Here is a 24,405-nt window from a genome sequence, read left to right on the forward strand (position 1 = left end):
GTGAAGGGTTAATGACGGTAGGTGAGGTCCCGGTAATGAGTGAAGGGTTAATGAAGGTAGGTGAGGTCCCGGTAATGAGTGAAGGGTTAATGACGGTAGGTGAGGTCCCGGTAATGAGTGAAGGGTTAATGAAGGTAGGTGAGGTCCCGGTAATGAGTGAAGGGTTAATGAAGGTAGGTGAGGTCCCGGTAATGAGTGAAGGGTTAATGACGGTAGGTGAGGTCCCGGTAATGAGTGAAGGGTTAATGAAGGTAGGTGAGGTCCCGGTAATGAGTGAAGGGTTAATGAAGGTAGGTGAGGTCCCGGTAATGAGTGAAGGGTTAATGACGGTAGGTGAGGTCCCGGTAATGAGTGAAGGGTTAATGAAGGTAGGTGAGGTCCCGGTAATGAGTGAAGGGTTAATGAAGGTAGGTGAGGTCCCGGTAATGAGTGAAGGGTTAATGACGGTAGGTGAGGTCCCGGTAATGAGTGAAGGGTTAATGAAGGTAGGTGAGGTCCCGGTAATGAGTGAAGGGTTAATGACGGTAGGTGAGGTCCCGGTAATGAGTGAAGGGTTAATGACGGTAGGTGAGGTCCCGGTAATGAGTGAAGGGTTAATGAAGGTAGGTGAGGTCCCGGTAATGAGTGAAGGGTTAATGAAGGTAGGTGAGGTCCCGGTAATGAGTGAAGGGTTAATGACGGTAGGTGAGGTCCCGGTAATGAGTGAAGGGTTAATGAAGGTAGGTGAGGTCCCGGTAATGAGTGAAGGGTTAATGAAGGTAGGTGAGGTCCCGGTAATGAGTGAAGGGTTAATGACGGTAGGTGAGGTCCCGGTAATGAGTGAAGGGTTAATGAAGGTAGGTGAGGTCCCGGTAATGAGTGAAGGGTTAATGAAGGTAGGTGAGGTCCCGGTAATGAGTGAAGGGTTAATGAAGGTAGGTGAGGTCCCGGTAATGAGTGAAGGGTTAATGAAGGTAGGTGAGGTCCCGGTAATGAGTGAAGGGTTAATGAAGGTAGGTGAGGTCCCGGTAATGAGTGAAGGGTTAATGACGGTAGGTGAGGTCCCGGTAATGAGTGAAGGGTTAATGAAGGTAGGTGAGGTCCCGGTAATGAGTGAAGGGTTAATGAAGGTAGGTGAGGTCCCGGTAATGAGTGAAGGGTTAATGACGGTAGGTGAGGTCCCGGTAATGAGTGAAGGGTTAATGACGGTAGGTAAGGTCCCGGTAATGAGTGAAGGGTTAATGAAGGTAGGTGAGGTCCCGGTAATGAGTGAAGGGTTAATGACGGTAGGTGAGGTCCCGGTAATGAGTGAAGGGTTAATGACGGTAGGTGAGGTCCCGGTAATGAGTGAAGGGTTAATGACGGTAGGTGAGGTCCCGGTAATGAGTGAAGGGTTAATGACGGTAGGTGAGGTCCCGGTAATGAGTGAAGGGTTAATGAAGGTAGGTGAGGTCCCGGTAATGAGTGAAGGGTTAATGAAGGTAGGTGAGGTCCCGGTAATGAGTGAAGGGTTAATGAAGGTAGGTGAGGTCCCGGTAATGAGTGAAGGGTTAATGACGGTAGGTGAGGTCCCGGTAATGAGTGAAGGGTTAATGAAGGTAGGTGAGGTCCCGGTAATGAGTGAAGGGTTAATGAAGGTAGGTGAGGTCCCGGTAATGAGTGAAGGGTTAATGAAGGTAGGTGAGGTCCCGGTAATGAGTGAAGGGTTAATGAAGGTAGGTGAGGTCCCGGTAATGAGTGAAGGGTTAATGAAGGTAGGTGAGGTCCCGGTAATGAGTGAAGGGTTAATGACGGTAGGTGAGGTCCCGGTAATGAGTGAAGGGTTAATGAAGGTAGGTGAGGTCCCGGTAATGAGTGAAGGGTTAATGACGGTAGGTGAGGTCCCGGTAATGAGTGAAGGGCTGCAGCAGGTAGGTGAGGTCCCGGTAATGAGTGAAGGGCTGCAGCAGGTAGGTGAGGTCCAGGTAATGAGTGAAGGGTTAATGAAGGTAGGTGAGGTCCCGGTAATGAGTGAAGGGTTAATGACGGTAGGTGAGGTCCCGGTAATGAGTGAAGGGTTAATGAAGGTAGGTGAGGTCCCGGTAATGAGTGAAGGGTTAATGAAGGTAGGTGAGGTCCCGGTAATGAGTGAAGGGTTAATGACGGTAGGTGAGGTCCCGGTAATGAGTGAAGGGTTAATGAAGGTAGGTGAGGTCCCGGTAATGAGTGAAGGGTTAATGAAGGTAGGTGAGGTCCCGGTAATGAGTGAAGGGTTAATGAAGGTAGGTGAGGTCCCGGTAATGAGTGAAGGGTTAATGACGGTAGGTGAGGTCCCGGTAATGAGTGAAGGGTTAATGAAGGTAGGTGAGGTCCCGGTAATGAGTGAAGGGTTAATGACGGTAGGTGAGGTCCCGGTAATGAGTGAAGGGTTAATGAAGGTAGGTGAGGTCCCGGTAATGAGTGAAGGGTTAATGAAGGTAGGTGAGGTCCCGGTAATGAGTGAAGGGTTAATGACGGTAGGTGAGGTCCCGGTAATGAGTGAAGGGTTAATGAAGGTAGGTGAGGTCCCGGTAATGAGTGAAGGGTTAATGACGGTAGGTGAGGTCCCGGTAATGAGTGAAGGGTTAATGAAGGTAGGTGAGGTCCAGGTAATGAGTGAAGGGTTAATGAAGGTAGGTGAGGTCCCGGTAATGAGTGAAGGGTTAATGAAGGTAGGTGAGGTCCCGGTAATGAGTGAAGGGTTAATGAAGGTAGGTGAGGTCCCGGTAATGAGTGAAGGGTTAATGAAGGTAGGTGAGGTCCCGGTAATGAGTGAAGGGTTAATGAAGGTAGGTGAGGTCCCGGTAATGAGTGAAGGGTTAATGAAGGTAGGTGAGGTCCAGGTAATGAGTGAAGGGTTAATGAAGGTAGGTGAGGTCCCGGTAATGAGTGAAGGGTTAATGAAGGTAGGTGAGGTCCCGGTAATGAGTGAAGGGTTAATGAAGGTAGGTGAGGTCCCGGTAATGAGTGAAGGGCTGCAGCAGGCAGGTTCAGGTCCAGGTCCAGGACGTCCCCGCAGCGTGGGCCAACAGCAACAGCTCGTGTCATCAAACATCCACCTGCAGCTCAGTAAATAAGCGTGAGCAGCTCAGCGTATTCAGGTCACACTGCTTTACATTCTACCGTCCACGTGGACAAACACACGGTCCTCCAATCGGCACGCGCTACAGGGACTTTCCCTGGTTTCTGTTTGTGGAAGAAGTTTATATGTTTCATGATGGAGCTCAGCTATGATTCTAATAAGTTCTCAGCCAGCAGGAAAACTACTGGACACACATCCAGAAGGACATTAAAGGACCACCAAAGGTTCACTTGTTTCATTTAAGGTGCAAGTCCAAAAAGGATGGAAAGTCAGCAATATTAATGCTTTTTTTTTTTTGACTAACTGCATTTAATACATTAAATAGAGTCATGTAAAAAAGACACAAAATTACCAAAAAAAGAAACAAATGATGAGCCAGAATCATTAGACCTTGTTTTCTTCAGTTACTTGCTGCACCTTTGATTGTTATGAGGAGTTTTTTCTTCTTCCTCTTCCGGACACAATTTCTTCCTGCTACAGATTATATATCAAAACGTGCAGTTTGATGGAGATCGGTGTGATATTACTTTTCTCTACGGAATACAAATTTTTCACGACGTAAGTAAAAAAAAAAAGAACAATAATTGGAGATTTTCAAACGTCTTTTTGTGTACTTTTTTAGTCATTTGGTGTCTTTTTTTTGTAATTTTGTGTCTCTTTTAGTCATTTTGTGTCTTTTTTGGTCACTTTGTGTCTTTTTTTAGTCATTTTGTGTCTTTTTTTAGTCATTTTGTGTCTTTTTATGGTCATTTTGTGTCTCTTTTAGTCATTTTGTGTCTTTTTTTGGTCATTTTGTGTCTTTTTTGGTCATTTTGTGTCTTTTTTTGGTAATTTTGTGTCTCTTTTAGTCATTTTGTGTCTTTTTTTTGGTCATTTTGTGTCTTTTTTAGTCCTTTAGTCCAAGCTTAAATGTGATTTATTATTATTTGTTATTTATTTACCAACAGTGACTCTATTGAAAGCTCTTCCTCTCCCCCAGACTATCCTCTGCCGGGCCCCGGGCCCCTGGCTGGAGCTGGAGATGGAAGAGGAGCCTGGCAGCTCCGTCAGGGGCCCCGGAGGGGCAGAAAGGGTTCCTAAAGAGTGGGAGGCAGGAATTCCTCGCTGCCTGACGGAGGATCTGCCTGCTCAACATTCAGCTTTTCTGCTGGCTGAGAGCCTTTGAAATCCAGCTGCAACTGTGTTGGAGGAGAAAAAAAGACACAAGAGAGAAAAAATAGGAGGGGTGGGTTTAGAGAAGCACACTGTAAAAAATAATGTTGTTTTTATGGTAAAAACCAGCAGAACTTTACCGTAATAAATACGCTGCAACTTTTTCTAATATTACGGTAAAATGATATTAACACTGTTGATTTCACGTTTAAGATTGACATTTTATTCCATTTTTTACTGTATGAATAAAAAGTTTTTCCATCAAAAGAAACGCTGTTCTGCCATATAATTGACCTGAAAATACTTTATAAATGCTGCATAAATTAAAGAATTTAGATTAAATATTACAGTATATTTCTGTTAGAGAGATGGTGTTTAGTACATTTAACAGTGAGGAAACAGATTTTTACAAAAAGGAAAAAAGAAAATTATGGCTTTTTACAGTATATTTTTGTCACAAACACGATGCCAGAGTATTTTACAGTGGAGTGATTGTTTTTCTTTTTTAAATGTAAAAATCCTGTTTTGTCTGATATAAACATTTACAGTGTTTCATTGTTACTGAAACTGAATTAACTCATTTATCATTTTATGGTTTAACAGTTTTTCACCCTAAAATCTACAGACATTTTTTACAGTGAAGCAAAAAAAGGGAGGGAAAGAGAGGATGAAGGAGAAGAAAAAGAGAGGAAGAGAGCGATAGAGGGGTGTGTGTGTGTGTGTGGTAGAGTGTGTGTGTGTGTGTGTGTGTGTGTGTGTGTGTGTGTGTGAGGGTCTGAATGAGCGGCTCCTGCGGGGCCTCACCCCCCGCTGCAGGGACCTCCACAGATTATCCTTCATCTGAGCTTGTCGGTCCTGACCCCAGCGACCCCGAGGCCCTCACACACACACACACACACACACACACACACACACACACACACACATTTCCACCACTCACTCACTCATTCGTTTCTCCACACACACCCTCATTATTTCCTCCGTGTCACTCACTCTTTCTCTCTTACGTCTCTGCTGTTACACACACACACAAACACACATACACACACACACACACACACACACACACACACACACACACACACACACACACACACACACACACACAGAGGTTCCTCATGCTAAAGAGGGGACCCAACGGGAGAAAATCCCGGCTGATGTGCAGGACAAATGAGGAGGGGAAGAAAGAAGAAAAGGGGATAAAGAAATAAAGAAAGCTTTTCACCACCGCTGGGTGTGTGTGTGTGTGTGTGTGTGTGTGTGTGTGTGTGTGTGTCTGTGTGTGTGTGTGTGTGTATACAGTAGTGCAGGTGTTTGGCTCAAAGCCTCTCATTCACAGTCACTTGTTGCATGTACACAGTATTTAAGGTCTTCTAATTCTAATATGCCAAAAGTTTGGAAGCAACAAACACTTATTGAAATACTTGCAAATTCCAAATTTCCACCCTAAAGAATATTGGAGAATATTTATATATATATATAACATACAGCCAGAATGTGTCTGACTGTGGAATGTGTAACAACATCGGGACCTGGGGGAGGGGGGTAATATTTTGAAAAAGTTTACGAGATTAAAGTGGCAAATCTACGAGAAAAAAATGTGCAGATTTATGAGATTTATAGTGGTGAATCTGTGAGAAAAAGTAGCTTTTTTCCCACTTTTTCCTCATAAATCTGTGACTTTTTTCGCACACATTTGCCACTTTAAATCTCTTAAATCTGCGTCTTTTTTTCTTGTAGATTTACCACTTTAATCCCAAAAAACAAACAATTTCATCCCGCTACTAGACAAATTATATATCAAAACGTGCGGTTTGATCGGGATCGGTGTGCTATTACTTTTCTCTACGGAATACAAATTTTTTGCTACGTAAGTCGCGAAAAACTGCCCAAAATTTTGCATTGAAATGAATGGGACGGCCGACAAAAAATGAGCGAAAAAGAACAATAATTGGAGATTTTCGAACGTCTACTTCTCCGGCATAATTTCACCTAGAGACTCCATTTAAACTTTAAACAGTAGACACAAGTCTTGTGTATCGGTGTATTAATCCACGTTTCGATAGGTCATATAGTTTTTTATCAATCCCTGTTCAATGACCATGATCATTTTTGGAGAAATTCTGAGATTATAATGGGTGTGTATTGCACGGAATGTTCGTGTCACAGTGTGTGACATCATCACCAGAGTGTAGAGGGAGAGAAAAAACTGTCAAAAAATACATTTTAAAACTGCGCTCCAGGCCGCAAATTCCACTCTACAGAAATAATTTATACATAGAAACGTAGGAAAATTAGTCTTCTCCCTCACAATCCTCTGGTAAAGCTGTCAGAGTTATAGTTTGGGCGTAGGACGCACAGATGATCCACCAACACCACCAACAGCCTCATTGGCTCCCATATTAAAAATGCAGGAAGATTTCTGTAGAAAAGCATATTTAACAGTTTTTCAGATCGCTCTTACAAAGCTATTTCTTCATTTTTCTTAAAAAAAAACATATGAAGACGTTCAGGAAGAACTCAGGACGCTCAAAGTGAAGTCGGATCAATGATAGGTATTATGGTTTTGACAAAAATGCTTTCTGTTCGAGGCCAGAAATTCCAGTCTGTCCACCTCTGGCTGCTGTCACTGTTCAGGAACATTCTACAGCGGCAGTTAATTCTGTTGATTGCTCTGCTCTGATTGGTCGACTCCACCTGGCCACCTGGTTGCTTAACTACCAAAGTACCAAAGCTACCAAATTTTTGTTGTATTCATTTATTTATTTATATATATTTTTTTATCTTGTTAACTTTTCTGATTTATTTTAGTAAAAGAAAAGGTCAAAGACAAAGCTATTTAGTTTCTTGTGAGTATATACAGACACTGGTGATGCAAGAGGGGCGACATCTAAATTCTTGCCGAGGGCCCCAGATTGCTGAGGGCCGGTCCCGGAGCCTCATGTTGACCATGAAGCAAAAACTTTAGTCTTTCACATATCTGTAGATCTGATCTACCTGGTTGGTTCCTGCTGGAGACAAAAGGGAGTTCAGAGTGTGAAGCTGGTAACTTCTATCACTTCAGATTATGTGAGTGTTCAGACACCTTTAACATTTTATAGTCTTCTTCTACAGCTGAATGATGTTCTGAATGACCACGTCCTTCACACTCCATCCATCCATCCATCCATCCATTTTCTTCCTCTTATCTGGGGCCGGGTCGCGGGGGCAGCAGGCTAAGCAGGGCGTTCCAGGCGTCCCTCTCCCAGCCACAACGTCCAGCTCCTCCTGGACCCCGAGGCGTTCCCAGGCCAGGAGAGAGATATAATCCCTCCACCGTGTTCTGGGTCTTCCCCGGGGCCTCCTACCAGTTGGACCTGGAACTCCTCTAACGGGAGGCGCCCGGGAGGATCCTTACCAGATGCCCAAACCTCCTCAGCTGGCTCCTTTAGAGGAGAAGGAGCAGCGTCTCTACTCCGAGCTCCCTCCGGATGTCTGAGCTCCTCCCCCTATCTCTAAGGCTGAGCCCAGCCACCCTACGGAGGAAACTCATTTCAGCCGCTTGTATCCGTGATCTTGTTCTTTCGGTCACTACCCAAAGCTCATGACCATAGGTGAGGGTTGGAACGTAGATGGAGCGGTAAATCGAGAGCTTTGCCTTCAGGCTCAGCTCCTTCTTCACCACGACGGTCCGGTACAACGCCCGCATCACTGCTGACGCTGCACCAAACCGCCTGTCCATCTCACGCTCCGTTCTACCCTCACTGCTGAACAAGACCCCCAGATACTGGAACTCCTTCTCTTGAGGCAGTACCTCTCTCCACCCAGAGGAGGCAGTACCTCTCATCACCCAGAGGGGGCAGTACCTCTCTCCACCCAGAGGGGGCAGTACCTCTCATCACCCAGAGGGGGCAGTACCTCTCTCCACCCAGAGGAGGCGGTACCTCTCTCCACCCAGAGGGGGCAGTACCTCTCTCCACCCAGAAGGGGCGGTACCTCTCTCCACCCAGAGAAGGGCAGTACCTGTCTCCACCCAGAGGGGGCAGTACCTCTCTCCACCCAGAGGAGGCAGTACCTGTCTCCACCCAGAAGGGGCAGTACCTCTTTCCACCCAGAGGGGACAGTACCTCTCTCCACCCAGAGGGGACAGTACCTCTCTCCACCCAGAGGAGGCAGTACCTCTTTCCACCCAGAGGAGGCAGTACCTCTCTCCACCCAGAGGGGGCAGTACCTGTCTCCACCCAGAGGGGGCAGTACCTCTCTCCACCCAGAGGGGGCAGTACCTCTCTCCACCCAGAGGAGGCAGTACCTGTCTCCACCCAGAGGGGGCAGTACCTCTCTCCACCCAGAGGAGGCAGTACCTGTCTCCACCCAGAGGAGGCAGTACCTGTCTCCACCCAGAGGGGGCAGTACCTCTCTCCACCCAGAGGAGGCAGTACATGTCTCCACCCAGAGGAGGCAGTACCTGTCTCCACCCAGAGGAGGCAGTACCTGTCTCCACCCAGAGGGGGCAGTACCTCTTTCCACCCAGAGGGGACAGTACCTCTCTCCACCCAGAGGGGACAGTACCTCTCTCCACCCAGAGGAGGCAGTACCTCTCTCCACCCAGAGGGGGCAGTACCTGTCTCCACCCAGAGGAGGCAGTACCTCTCTCCCCACCCAGGGGAGGCAGTACCTCTCTCCACCCAGAGGAGGCAGTACCTGTCTCCACCCAGAGGGGGCAGTACCTCTCCCCACCCAGAGGAGGCAGTACCTCTCTCCACCCAGAGGAGGCAGTACCTGTCTCCACCCAGAGGAGGCAGTACCTCTCTCCCCACCCAGAGGGGGTAGTACCTGTCTCCACCCAGAGGGGGCAGTACCTCTCCCCACCCAGAGGGGGCAGTACCTCTCTCCACCCAGAGGGGGCAGTACCTCTCCCCACCCAGAGGGGGCAGTACCTGTCTCCACCCAGAGGAGGCAGTACCTCTCTCCACCCAGAGGAGGCAGTACCTCTCTCCCCACCCAGAGGGGGCAGTACCTCTCCCCACTCAGAGGGGGCAGTACCTGTCTCCACCCAGAGGAGGCAGTACCTGTCTCCACCCAGAGGAGGCAGTATCTCTCTCCACCCAGAGGAGGCAGTACCTCTCTCCACCCAGAGGGGGCAGTACCTCTCTCCACCCAGAGGAGGCAGTACCTCTCCCCACCCAGAGGAGGCAGTACCTCTCCCCACCCAGAGGAGGCAGTACCTGTCTCCACCCAGAGGAGGCAGTACCTCTCTCCACCCAGAGGAGGCAGTACCTGTCTCCACCCAGAGGGGGCAGTACCTCTCCCCACCCAGAGGAGGCAGTACCTGTCTCCACCCAGAGGAGGCAGTACCTCTCTCCACCCAGAGGGGGCAGTCCACCGTTTTCCGGCAGAGAACCATGGCCTCAGACTTGGAGGTGCTGACTCTCATCCCAAACGATTCGCACTCGGCTGCAAACCGCCCCAACGAGTGCTGAAGGTCCCGGCTTGATGAAGCCAAAAGAACCACATCATCTGCAAAAAGCAGCACACTCGTCATGATTAAACACATGGATGTATCTGTCTATATATAAGTCAGAAGCATCAACACAACAGTCAGTCTTGGAGCCTTTAAAATCCTGTGGAGGTAAAACACAAACGTCTCCAAACAGCTGACAGAATATTGAAGCTATAAAGTTTTACAGCCCTTTGAACATCACTATAGATTTGGTTTGAGTGTCTGGAGAGATCTGTGTGAGCTCACCTGTCTTCTGATACATGATCAGCTGGAAAAACACAGTTTGGCTTGAAGACACACATATATGATCTGTAGAATTACATTTCTTTGCTCTCTAAGCAGGAAATGAAAGAAAAAACCAAGTATATTTCTCTTCTGTTTCATATTAATTAGTGCTACGGGACATTGGGGGAGTATTCAGACTGATTGTGAGAATATATGGAAACAGACGAATACTTCCTCAATTTAAAAAATAACTGACATATTATGTAAGTGTGTGTGTAATGCACATGTACATGTCCATCCTCTCTCTCTCTCTCTCTCTCTCTCTCTCTCTCTCTCTCTCTATATATATATATATATATAAATATAAATATATATATAATAGTTCTCTGGCTCAGTCAGCAGCAGCAGCAGCCTTCAGCTCAGAGCAGGTAGCAGATTATTCTTCATATCAGATGATAAAAGAGTTTATCATGTGGGAGACAGATGTTGTTCTGTCTGAGAGAGAGAGAGAGAGAGAGAGAGAGAGAGAGAGAGAGAGAGAGAGAGAGATGGATAGAAAAGAGGAGGGAAGGAGGGTTACTCAAACCTCCTTCACCTCCTTCACTTTAGAGAGAGTTTGTGTCTGAGAGGAAGAAAGAGTGAAGGCAGCAAAAGATCAAACACACTGATGTTACTGTAGCAGACAGAGCTAACACACCTCCACCTCAGTCTCTCTCTCTCTCTCTCTCTCTATATATATATATATATATATATATATAGAGAGAGAGAGAGAGAGAGAGAGAGACTAATAAATAGTAGCAAATAAATAAAAGAGACGATGAAAAAAGATAAGTCTTCAGTTTGCTTTTAAAATGGTGGATGGCCACAATGCATTATATTATTTTATATTTTTTATGTTTCCTTGTGTTTTAATTGTGTTTTAACTGTGTTTTAGTTGTCTTATTTTCCCTTATCTTATTTCTTCATTTTTTACATCACCTTACATGTCATTTAGCTGAAGCGACTTACAATCAGTGATTCAACCTGAAGCTTCTAGACTCAGACCAGGAACCAACCTGAAGGTTCTAGACTCAGACCAGGAACCAACCTGAAGGTTCTAGACTCAGACCAGGAACCAAGAACCAGGAACCAAGAACAGAACCTTAAGAGACAACTGGAACCGCTACAGGAGAGATATACGGTAAAGTAAAAAAATATGTTCATGACTTAACTGAGCTATTGATTCTTTATCTGCTTCATAAATAAACTTTACTAACGTACTTTCCCCTCTGCATCAAGGAGACTCAGCACCAGGAGGAGGAGGAGGAGGAGGAGGAGGAGGAGGAGGAGAGGAAAGGGTTTCCCTGTAAAACACAAGTGTGTCCACCCTCCTCCTCCTCCTCCTCCTCCTCCTCCTCCTCCTCCTCCTCCACCACACTTCCCCTACCGGTGATGTCAGGGCGGGCAGGGGCTCCCTGATAGAAAAAACCCTCTGGACCCGAGAGAATGAGAGAGAGAGAGAGAGAGAGAGAGAGAGAGAGAGAGAGAGAGAGAGAGAGAGAGAGAGATGGAGGAGTGAATGGAGGAGGTGCAGAGGAGCAGAGAGTCACTCTGAGAACAGACTCACAACAAACAGCAGCAGCAGCGAGACGTGATGATCATTTCATGGACTCTTGATATTTTTATGATCTTCTGCTCAACCAGCAGGAATCTGTTGTAGAGCTGCACTTTGCACTGAACTTCACTCTGGAGGCACTTTGTCTTTTTGTTGTTGTTGTTGTTGTTTATTCTTCTGGTTCACCTTGCAGCAGACAGACTGTGGATCAGGACGCACTAAGTGATGCCGCAGTGGTCAGAAGGTAAAATCAGAAGTCAGAATGGAGTGAAATGATCTGATTCCACCTGATTATTCTCCCATATTAATGAAGAATAATGATGTTTCTGTTGGTTTTACATGTTAAATCAGCCTGGTGAAACATACTGACTGGAATCAGACACAAACTGTTTTTATTATCCTTTAACCTTTAAAAAAGTGACATTCAGAGGATTGAGATATTTCTGCAGAAGAGTTGATCCTCTGAGCTGAAAGGATCCAGATCAACTTTATCTGAAGTCTGATTGTGTTTTTACTGATTTTTGTGATCAAAAATCAAACACAAACCAAGAACCTCAATATGCAATAATCCACGTGAGAAACTTTGAATGTGATATCTTCCTTTATTAGTTGGATCCATTTGGAAATGCACTGATATATTTGTTTGAGAATAATTCATTTTAACTGCAAAAGCAGCAGCAGCATAAAGAGACTTTATTGTTAAATCCTCTCGGCAGTGTGTGAGAGATCTGAGAGCAGAAACACTCTTATAAACTTCACCTTCAGCATAAAAACCCGCCAAAGACCTCCTACCGGCCAGAATGCTGCTGGTCAGACTGGCGCTGCTCCTGCTGCTCCTGCTGCTCCTCTCCAGCACGTGGCTGCTGCGCTCCGACGCGCTCCGCCGGGACAAGCGCGCCCTGGCGCGGCGGGCGGACCGGGAGCTCTCCAGGCTGGCAGGTGAACCCTGCACCGTCTCCGGAGTCTGGAGGTCCCGGCGGCAGCCCGGACCCCTGTCCCCGTCCCAACACCGCCCTCCAGCGGCCCGTCCGGGGACGCACACCAGCCGGAGAGCAGAGCTGGACACTGTGAGGAGCGCAGCGGGCTGTGCGGGACGCTGCGGGGCGGACACCGGGGCGCACCGGGACCAGAGCCGGGACCAGAGCCGGGACCAGAGCCGGGACCAGAGCCGGGAGGAGAGCCCGGGCTGGGCCGGGGGACAGGCACCGGGGGCCCGGGGCCAGTATGTGACGGTGCCCGGACTGCTTTTAGAGAAAGGCTCCCCAGCAGAGAGCCGAGAGGCGGACTATGGGAGGGAGAACACCACCCAGCAGCCCGGGGACACCGCCTCCTCCCCGGCCTCAGGACGCTCCAGGTCCCGGTCCCCCCGCAGCCTCGGGGCCACGCTCCTCTACGAGGAGGACGGCAACTCCAGCTGGGACCAGGTCTCCTCCACGGACTCCAGAGGGCTCCGGGTCCTGCACAGGCTGCAGCAGCAGGATGGAGACCCGCAGCAGTCCTCCACCGGGAGCCCGGAGGACTACTCCGGAGAGCTGCAGGACGGGGATCCGGCAGCGGGTCTGGCCGCAGGGAGCTCCTCTCCCTGGGGGAGCCCCGTGCCCAGGGTGCCCCCCTCCTGGATGACCGCCCTCTACTTCAGCGGGCGGAGGGAGCGGCTGCAGGTGAAGCCGGACGCAGGTCTGGAGCTGCCCCGGGACCAGTTCAGCCTGGAGCTCTGGGTGAAGCCGGAGGGGGGCCAGAGCAGCCCGGCGGTCATAGCAGGTGGGTCAGGACCACTATTAATCCTCTAGAAACCACTAGAAACCACTAGAAACCACTAACTAGCACTAACTGGTCTAGGGGGCACATTATAGAACACTATTTATTTATTTATTTATTTATTTATAGAGACATAAAGTGTTTATCTCGGTGTGTGTGGGGTTTCATTACTGATTTATGGAGATATTGTTTGGCTTTATGTCTCTGTAACAGTTTTAAAGTGATGCACCAACTTCTCCTGACTGTTTGTACATTATAACAGTCTAGTAGAGTCTCACTGCAGTAGCAGGGCTGGGCCATATGGACCAGCAGTCCAGACTACATGCATTTGAGCATGAAATCTTAAAAGTGCAGTGTAAAAATGCACAAAATGACTTCTTATAATTAATGTTAGTCTGCTGTTCTTGCACTGAAAACAAAAGAAATCACAGTAAGTGGTTATTTTTATTAGCTTCAAACCTTTTGTATTCCTATTAATACTGTTAAACATGCATTAGAGCATGAAATATGTTAAGTTACTGCACTGTAAACATATTTAAATGTCAGTTTCATCATATCTGGTTAGTGATGCTCCTATATGAGGCCCTGTGCTAGTGGACATCCCTGCTGTAGAACAACAGGAGATACTTTTTTTTTTTTTTTTTAAATCAAAGCTCCATAAATTGCACATTTAAATAAAAAATAGCCTATCTTAAATAAAAATAGCCTATGAAATAAAATAAACCAATCTTTTTCAAAAAATATTTGTTTTCTTTTGTTTCGATTTCTATATCGATATATGGTCTAATTCCATATCACGTTCAGAAATATGTTGATATATTTTTAATGTGAATATATCGCCCAGCCCTGGTGAAAACCACTAACTAAAACCAGTCACTAACTGGAACAACAAGAGGCTGAGAACACTAGAACTCTACTTTATTTAATGAAAGTGTCCATTACTGGTTTATGAAGATACTGTAAACTGGAGGCAGTGTCAAAATGACCAAAAAAGACACAAAATGACAGAAAAAAAACTAAATTACTTAAAAAAGACACAAAATTACCAAAAAAAAAGACACAAAATGACAGAAAAAAAAAATAAATTACTTAAAAAAGACACACAATTACCAAAAAAAAAGACACAAAATGACCAAAAAAAGACACAAAATGATCAAAAAAAGACACAAAATGATCAAAAAAAGACACAAAATGATCAAAAAAGACACAAAATGACAGAAAAAACCTAAATTACTTAAAAAAGACACACAATTACCAAAAAAAAGACACAAAATTACCAAAAAAAGAAACAAAATTACCAAAAAAGACACAAAATGACAGAAAAAAAACTAAATTACTTAAAAAAAGACACAAAATGACCAAAAAAGACACAAAATGACAGAAAAAAAAACTAAATTACTTAAAAAAGACACACAATTACCAAAAAAAAAGACACAAAATGACCAAAAAAAGACACAAAATGATCAAAAAAAGACACAAAATGATCAAAAAAAGACACAAAATGATCAAAAAAGACACAAAATGACAGAAAAAACCTAAATTACTTAAAAAAGACACACAATTACCAAAAAAAAGACACAAAATTACCAAAAAAAGAAACAAAATTACCAAAAAAGACACAAAATGACAGAAAAAAAACTAAATTACTTAAAAAAGACACACAATTACAAAAAAAAGACACAAAATGACCAAAAAAAGACACAAAATGACCAAAAAAGACACAAAATTACCAAAAAAAGTAATTAAAACTCACATTAAACTCTCATATCAAGGTGGGGCCTACTGTACAGCTTTAGGTCTTTGTAACACTTTTTCAGGTGATGCTACCAACTTCTGCTGCCTGTTGTATCTACATGTCCAATAGTCTAGTACAGGGTGGTCAACATGAGGCTCTGGGGCCACATGAGGCCCTTCAGGCTGTATCAGACAAATTATAGCTGCAGATTGAAATGTTTCATTTCATTCATCACATTGGCCCCAAGCAATCTGTATTCTTCAATTATAAACATGTGTAGCTTGAATAAGGCATATTATTATTATTATTATTATTATTATTAATCAAGTAAAAACTGCATCATTGCTTGCTGAAGCTGCCTTAAACTCTAAATTCTTGAACTTCAAGCCCAGTTCTGAGTTTTCCCTCGCTAGGCTAGCTTTCAGTTACACATCTGCCTTTGAGTCCTCGTTGCATTTCTACAAAATCATATCAATAAATGCTCATTATGACCTATCAGTAATGTTGGTAGGGTGATTTAAACTTAGTGTGCCGTTTTATTCTCATTGTAAGACTTGAAATAAGGTTTGCGGCTCTAGTCCGACATTTTTACTCTTTTTTTTTTTTGCCGACAATGGCTCTCATGCTCTTAACCCTTAATCAGGTGAAGAACCATATTTGGTAACTTCAGTGGATATCTAAATGTCTCTCTGTGAGGTCCTAGAACCACATTTGTAATATTTAGAGAAAAAAGTTGCAAATTTACTAGATTAAAGTGGCAAATCTGCACGAAAAAAGTCGCAGATTTACGAGAAAAAAGTGAAAAAAAGCAACTTTTTTCTCAAAATATTACCCCCCTCCCCCTGGTCCGTATGTTTTTTTACACATTCTGGCTGTATGTAATATCCTCCAATATTCTCTGGGGTTGAAATTTTGAATTTGCAAGTATTTCAATGAGTTTCCTATCAGCCCTGGTTAGTAGTGGCACACTCAGTGCCCTGTCTTCATTCAGTGTATTATAGCTTCATTTAGTGTATTATAGCTTCATTTAGTGTATTATAGCTGTCAGGACCATTGTTTCTCTGTGAGGAAACCATTAACAAAGAGTCACTGATCATATCTGCATCATAACCTTTGACCATCCTTACAGACATGTTTGGCTTTTTCATTTTTCATTTCTTGATCATTTTGTCTGCGGTAGCTGATGTTATGGCACATTTATCATCTAGTTTAAAACAGTGATAGTGGCTGATTGGGTCTCATCACATGTTACATTTATATCATTTATATCATGAATCCTGCTGCAACAGTTTTCATAGAAACTCATATGAACGGGTTCATGTGAATAAATCTCTATGTGGAATACATAGAAACCTTTACCAGAATGAGCCATATGATGGTTCAGACTGTTTGGTTGTTCTATAAAATAACACGCACGTCATTATACGTTCATGGTTGTAAAAAAAGCTGCAGTTTATGTGAATTAAGGCTACAAAACCACTGATCTAAAGGGGAAAAAACGTCCCTATAAGACGCTATAGCAGACAGTTTAAAAAGTTAATAAATATACGGAAATACTCCAATCACTATATCACTTTAACATTTATTTTAAACACAACTGTAAATGTCCTTTAGTAAGGTTCCTATTGGTGTTTTTGTATTATATAGCTTGTTTCTCATGTTTGTACATTTTCTAGGTGTTTTACGATGTTGTGATGCTTTTATTTTGAAAAGGTGCCGCCCGGTTTTTTAAACGGGTGCTTTAATTTTGAAAGGTAGTGACAGGAAGTAACAGGTGTAACGGTTAAATGAAAAACTAACAGTAAATAATAACGAGTGCCTTGTAATTCATATAAAGTTGATATAAAGTATTAAAAGGCTTCTTTAGTGGCTGACAGGACACAAGGTTTGTTAGAGTTTATTTTCTGCTGTAATATAATATTAGTGGCTATATTTGTTGTCTTAACTATAGTAAAAGTGCTTGTTAGCTCAAGTGCTAATGCTAATGTTCGTTATTTCCCTTAAAGGAACATTCCACCGTTTTTTCATATTAAAACATGTTATTGGGTCCAGTAAGACGAGTTGATACAGACCTCTTGCGTCTCAATGCGTGCACTCAATCGCCCTGGCGCGCGGCGCCACTTGGCTAGCACTTAGCTTAGCCCAGTTCATTCATTAGGATCCAAACAGATGGACAGTTAGAAGCGACCAAACTCCTCCACGTTTTCCCTATTTAAATACAGCTACACGAGTAGTTAAACGACCAAGTATGGCCACACAAAATAAAACGTGGCGCTTTTCTAAGCGGATAAAAAGGAGAACTATAATGTATGGCGGAATAGCACTTGGGAGCACTTCGACTCGGCGCAGTAATATCATCACTCCTGAAAAATCTTCTCCCTCTCCCTCTCTGAAACATGACGGCACTATATACCTTCTGCTTGTTATCGCAACCCTTTACGATGCACGTTATAACCATGATTGTTCACAAATATCTTCCTACAACCTGATACTACGTCAGCTGTGCTGGAACTACGACTCCTGGAGCAGCTCACGTTGGTTCTGTTGACGGAAGTGAGAGGGAGGGGGAGAGGGAGGGGGATATACCTATATAGTGACATCACAATGTAAAATTTAAAGCATAGAAATACTTTTAACCCTTTAAACATTTCTAATTGTATATTTTAAACTAACATACTCTTAGCATTGCATGAATTACAATGAAATTATTATCATTCATTTTTAACTGTTTTTAACTTAAATTATTATTGATGAACTGGCCCTTATTGGCCCTTACATTATATTTAAAAAAAAAAAAAAAAAATCACAGAACTATGAACAGTTCCCTAACTGTTTCCTAACTGATATGTCCAGTCTCACTGATCCTTGTGTCTGATGCTGCATCCTATCATGTGATTCAGATTCAGATGTTTTTTGTTCTTGAACTAAAATGAATCTGAATCACATTCACTAATGCATAGCCTACAGTATGCATCTTGTTGAGAGCATTGTGACAGACTGGGTGTGTTATCAACATGTTAGGATGCAGCATCAGACACAAGGTGCTGATGGTGTTTATGAGCTGTTGCTCCAACATGGTTGTTGTTGTGGGACGACTGAGTATAGACAGTATACCCACCAAGGTTATTATAGTTAACGAAAACTAACGAAATAACGAAAACTAGAATTGAAAAAACATTTTCGTAAACTGAAATAAAAATACAAACTAGAGTTTTTAAAAAAACGATAACTAACTGAAACTGTATTGTGTGGTTAAAAAACTAACTAAAACTAACTAAAATTATAGTGAAAATGTCCTTAGTTTTCGTTTTTGTCAACTTTTTTCATTCATGATTCAGTGTTTCTATTAGAACATGCAACACATGGTGAATATGTTTACTGAGACTGGGATGTTTACACTAGAACCAAAATACAAAACACCCAGAACTGTAAGAGTTAATAACCTTATTGGGGCTGAGATGATAAACCAAAGGAAATAAAGGAAACATTTATTATGACCTCTTTGAATCTGGCACCCAACACATAGCCCATTACAAAAAAACTAAAACTAACACTAAAACTAATAAAAACTAAACTAAAACTAAGCGTTTTCAAAAAATAAAAACAAAACTAAAACTAGAAAACTCACTCTAAAAACGAACTAAAACTAACTGAATTTGAAAACAAAAATTCACAACGAAATTAAAACTAAAACTAATGAAAAATCCAAAACTATTATAACCTTGATACCCACTGCAAAAAACTAGACTACACCACTGTACTAAACAACAACCACTAAAACAATACAGAGCATGTATGTTATGCAGTAAACCAGTTATTCCTTAACTTTATGCAAAAAGCAACTCATGTTTTTGACTAGGTACCGAGGTGACTCAGTGTGTTTAGTGGAACATGTTTCTTTGCAGGCAGATATACGTAAACCGCCTTCAAAATAAAAGCACTGCGGTTGTATTGATTTCTAAAAGCTCACGCGGGCCGCCCAGTGCCTCGGTCTGATCTGGAGGCTGGTTTAAATTTTTTGCGTTTTTAAGCCCAAAAACGACGTCACCGTCTAAACAAAAGGCACTTCCCATAAAATATTTTGACCTTTTTACCCGCAAGCGTCTTCGCGTAAACGGGGCTCGAATGTAGAAATACAAAAAAAAATGAATTTGATGTTTTTCAAAATGAAGTAGTTATATGTATAAGTCCACTTAAATATACTGTAGGTCAGGGGTCTCAAACTGGCGGCCCGCGGGCCAATTGTGGCCCTCGTGATGATATTTTGTGGCCCCCACCTTGATATGAAAGTTTAATGTGAGTTTTATATGAATGTGTCTTTACCGTGTTGTGTGCGGAAGGTCCCTTTATTGCTCCAGCTGGAGCTTTGTTTCACTTGTTTCTATGACGACGTTAACAACAACAACAAGAACAACAACAGCACATCTTTTTTTGTAATTTTGTGTCTTTTTGGGTAATTTTGTGTCTTTTTTTTTGTAATTTGTGTCTTTTTTGGCAATTTTGTGTCTTCTTTTGGTAATTTTGTATCTTTTTATGTAATTTTGTGTCTTTTTTAAGTAATTTTGTGTCTTTTTTGGTAAATTTTTGTCTTTTTTTGGTAATTTTGTGTCTTTTTTTGGTAAGTTTGTGTCTTTTTTTAAATTATTTTGTGTCTTTTTTTTAGTAATTTAGTTTTTTTTCTGTCATTTTGTCTCTTTTTTTGTAATTTTGTGTCTTTTTTTTGTCATTTTGATACTACCTCCAGCGGCCCCCAGGTACTTTGAGTTTGAGACCCCTGCTGTAGATGGATAAAGTATTTAATATTTATCATTGTTTTGACATCTTGCCACTGACCCACACAGCTGATCTTAGTAATCACATTAAATGATATATTTTCATTCTAGACTCAGACTCCAGTAAGAACGTGGTTACGTAACGGAGTGTGTTTCATTCAGTCTGAATCTGTTTCCATTGATTCTGAGCAGTGACTCCAGCTGACACGCTGATTCTGTGAAAACTCCATTTAATTCATCTGGTGAAAATGAACATTTCTGTTTTTCCAACATCAAGAATGTACCATTATGAAAAGCTGCACATTTTGACAGAACAACACATACATCAAACAAATTGAAGAGGATAAAAGCTCCACAGCTGTCCAGATAGTGAGGGAGACCACAAACTGTTACGTCCACTCACATTTACTCTGATCAAAGATCCCACTCCCCATTACTCCACTCTGTTCTTCTCATTGCTTCCTTATGGGAGGCGGCATTCTGTGGCATGGCCTTCTCTTTGTAGAGTCCTGAAGGAATCTGATGAATCCAGGAAAACAAACTGCTATTGTCTGCTCGAGACGTGACAGTGACGTTCTAATGGTCAGCCCTCATCTTATAAATCTGCTTGTTTTGTACGTTACATCCTGTTATTGTTATGTTATTGTTATTGTTATGTTCCTGTATGTGTTGCAGAATCCAGCTGCTCAACAAACTATTGACTGATGCCACTGATTCTACAGTTCCTTAGGTGCTGCATTATTATGGATAATGTTTGTTTATTACCAAACAGCAGACAAACACAGTCTGGTGAACATAGTGGAGCACTTAGAACCAGATCTTTCCATCAGAAAACAGCTGGTGGAAACTAAAACAGAGCTAAAAGGAATACCTTAGCAAGGATGCTAAGTGCTATTTTAATGCTAATTCAAGTATAAGCATCCTGCTGGACAAGAACATTGTTGTTCCTGTATATGTTTGTCTAGAATTAGAAGTGTTTTAATGTTGTCTTCACTCACAATACTCCAACAAAGACTTGTATTGTGAGCGTAGCTCTTATTGTCGTCCTTTCTGTCTACGTCTCTCCAATGTTTCAGTATTTATTTTCCAGAAATGTTGATATTATGGTTGTTACGTTTGGTTTTCGCCGTCGCAAACTGTGCATAGCCTCAGCAGCTGATCATAAACAAACCAGCATGGCTAATTATGCACAGCGTCTCCGCTGATCATAAACATAGTGATCGTGAATTAACGGCATCACTAACTGTGCACAGAGTGTCTGGTGCTTGTTGTAAACAAACAGAGATCGCTAAGCTAACACCTCCTGCAGCAGCAGCACATACACACTGTACTGCTACAGAGCTAACTGTTAGCCTGTTAGCACATACACATTGTGCTGCTACAGAGCTAACTGTTAGCCTGTTAGCACATACACACTGTACTGCTACAGAGCTAACTGTTAGCCTGTTAGCACATACACATTGTGCTGCTACAGAGCTAACTGTTAGCCTGTTAGCACATACACACTGTACTGCTACAGAGCTAACTGTTAGCCTGTTAGCACATACACACTGTACTGCTACAGAGCTAACTGTTAGCCTGTTAGCACATACACATTGTGCTGCTACAGAGCTAACTGTTAGCCTGTTAGCACATACACACTGTACTGCTACAGAGCTAACTGTTAGCCTGTTAGCACATACACACTGTACTGCTACAGAGCTAACTGTTAGCCTGTTAGCACATACACACTGTACTGCTACAGAGCTAACTGTAGCTAACTACTGCTAACGGCAGCTCAATAAGAAGAGTGAGAACGAGTCTCCAAAAGTCTCCAATAACACCAGAAAAAGTCGCTGGATTTGTCTCCAGTCGCTTTTTGAAAAAAAGTCTGTAAGGGGGTCTGAAAAGTTGCTAAATATAGCAACAAAGTGGCTAAGTTGGCAACACTGCTTCGCTGGCTTTTACAAATGGCGCGTGTTGTTGTGGCGTCCAGTACTACGTCACATCCTGCTTAGCGTTCTATCCAATCAGCAACCAGGCTGTTATCAGGGGAGTCCCAACAGAAGTCTGCTCCGGACTGCTCGTATTCAGATTCGGGGCGTTTGGGCGGGTGAGACGCCTCATTCTGCGTATTGCCCGCTAGTAGAAACAGCTGATATGTGTGGAAGTACAAATGCCTCACAAAATAAACACATTTCCCATTAACATCTTTGTTTACTTTTGCAAACAAAATGTTTTCACAGTTTTGGCAGCACTTAATCACCTGGTGCTCTCTGTAATCATTCATGATTAAATGCATCACACGTGACTATAGATATGTATTTATTTATTTCTATATTTCTATAGCGTAGATATGCACACATAACATTGGGTGGTATAGTAAAGTCTGGTTCTCTTGGCAGAGCTGGAGCCTCTAACCGCCGCTTCCTTTCACTGAATTAAATGTTTAACCATGAAACTAGCTCAACTCCTCTGGGATATTTAGCTACAGTTGCCCATTTTACACACACACACACACACACACACACACACACATGTATGTAAACATCTCCACAGCGAGCATGGAGGAGGGTGAAGGGGTTCCCTGACCCCTCGCTGTCCCACTCTAACACATCTGGGCAGCAGATGTGGATCAGTGTGTGTGTGTGTGTGTTGCAACAGCAGATGGAAACATCAGGGCCTTGGCTGAGTGAAATACCTCCGTCCTCTTCCCTCTGTTCTCTCCCGCTGTCTCTGGCTCTGTCTATCCTCTCTCTCTCTCTCTCTCTCTCTCTCCCTCTCTCTCTCTCTCTCTCTCTCCCTCTCTCTCTCTCTCTCTCTCTCTCTCTCTCTCTCTCTCTGTGTTGTGTTAGGGCCCCGGGACAGCAATCACTTGCAGAGATTGCTTGTTTGTGTGTTTATTTATTCATTTTCCTAAAGGGGAAACGGCCATTTTTAAAATGTGCTGTCCTTTGACTCTGCAAGATAATATTTGCACACTGCAAAAAAAGGTGTGTCTAAAAACCAGATAAAAAGACTAAATATTAGAATACTAGAAATAAGCAACGCTTAAAATAATAAATGAACTCTTGAAACCAGATAAAGTAAAGCTGCCAGCAGTGATGAACTGCCCGAGCAGAGTGACCTGATGATTATTTGGTTCTTACAAGATAAAAAAAAAAAAAAAAGTCTTGGTGATTTTACGTTTTTTGTGTCCTTTTTTGTGTTTTTTTTTTTTTTTTTTACATCTTTTGTTTCCTTTTTGGTCATTTTACGTTTTTTTGTGTTTTTTTGTGTTTTTTTGTGTTTTTTGATGTTTTATTTGTCCTTTTATGTCTTTTTAGGTCATTTTTACATGTTTTGTTTATTGTTTGGTCATTTGACATCCTTTGTGTCTTTTTGTGTCTCTTTTTGGTCTTTTTTTGTGTCTTTTTTGGTATTTTTGTGTCTGTTTTTTGGTCTTTTCTGTCTTTTTGTCTCTTTTTTTTGATCATTTTTTGTCTTTTTACATCTTCTTTTGGTCACAAAATGACCAAAAAAGACAAAAAAATTACAAAAGAGATAAAGTAAAGCTGCCAGCAGTGATGAACTGGCCCGAGCAGAGTGACCTGATGATTATTTGGTTCTTACCAAGATAAAAAAAACAACTTTAGATTTAGAAGTGTTAGATCATTTATCTGGTTTTAAGAGTTAATTTATTATTTTAAGTGTTCAACATGCTTATTTCTAGATTTAATAATCTTAATTTAATAAATCTTGTCAAGGTAAATTATCTGTCCATGCAGCAAGATCATTTCCCTCAGATTTACTGTTTGATCTGGTTTTAGACCTTTAGATTTACTGTTTGATCTGGTTTTAGACCTTTAGATTTACTGTTTGATCTGGTTTTAGACCTTTAGATTTACTGTTTGATCTGGTTTTAGACCTTTAGATTTACTGTTTGATCTGGTTTTAGACCTTTAGATTTACTGTTTGATCTGGTTTTAGACCTTTAGATTTACTGTTTGATCTGGTTTTAGACCTTTAGATTTACTGTTTGATCTGGTTTTAGACCTTTAGATTTACTGTTTGACCTGGTTTTAGACCTTTAGATTTACTGTTTGATCTGGTTTTAGACCTTTAGATTTACTGTTTGATCTGGTTTTAGACCTTTAGATTTACTGTTTGATCTGGTTTTAGACCTTTAGATTTACTGTTTGATCTGGTTTTAGACCTTTAGATTTACTGTTTGATCTGGTTTTAGACCTTTAGATTTACTGTTTGATCTGGTTTTAGACCTTTAGATTTACTGTTTGATCTGGTTTTAGACCTTTAGATTCACTGTTTGATCTGGTTTGTAGACTCAGTGCATGTTTTTGCCGCTGACGTTCCTCCTTTGCTTCCTTCAGGTGTGTTTGACAACTGTTCCCACTCTCTGAGTGAGAAGGGCTGGTCGGTTGGGATCCGGACTCTGGAACCATCTGGAGCCAAAGACGCCCGGTTCTATTTCACGCTGAGAACGGACCGAGCCCTGAAGTCCACCAGCGTCTACAGCCACCAGAGGTACCGCGCCAACGCCTGGACGCACCTGATGGCCACCTACAACGGACACAACATGACCCTGTATGTTGATGGAGCTAAGGTGTGTGTGTTTATAGTGCATGGAGTCTG

At 42.7% G+C, this 24,405-nt stretch overlaps 1 protein-coding gene across 1 annotated transcript in view; it reads left to right on the forward strand.

The window, feature by feature from the left end:
• Positions 1–12,329: 12,329 nt before the first annotated feature.
• The window catches only part of pappa2 (pappalysin 2), a gene marked incomplete at its 3' end in the record, with an annotated part of 136,080 nt that continues 124,004 nt past the window's right edge, over positions 12,330–24,405 (forward strand). Inside the window, exons 1-2 of the mRNA XM_059344316.1 lie at positions 12,330–13,290; positions 24,144–24,376. Coding sequence (XP_059200299.1) covers positions 12,330–13,290; positions 24,144–24,376 — 1,194 coding nt within the window. The remainder of the gene's footprint in view (positions 13,291–24,143; positions 24,377–24,405) is intronic.

This window comes from Centropristis striata, chromosome 11 (assembly GCF_030273125.1).
Source record: "Centropristis striata isolate RG_2023a ecotype Rhode Island chromosome 11, C.striata_1.0, whole genome shotgun sequence".
NCBI lineage: Eukaryota > Metazoa > Chordata > Actinopteri > Perciformes > Serranidae > Centropristis > Centropristis striata.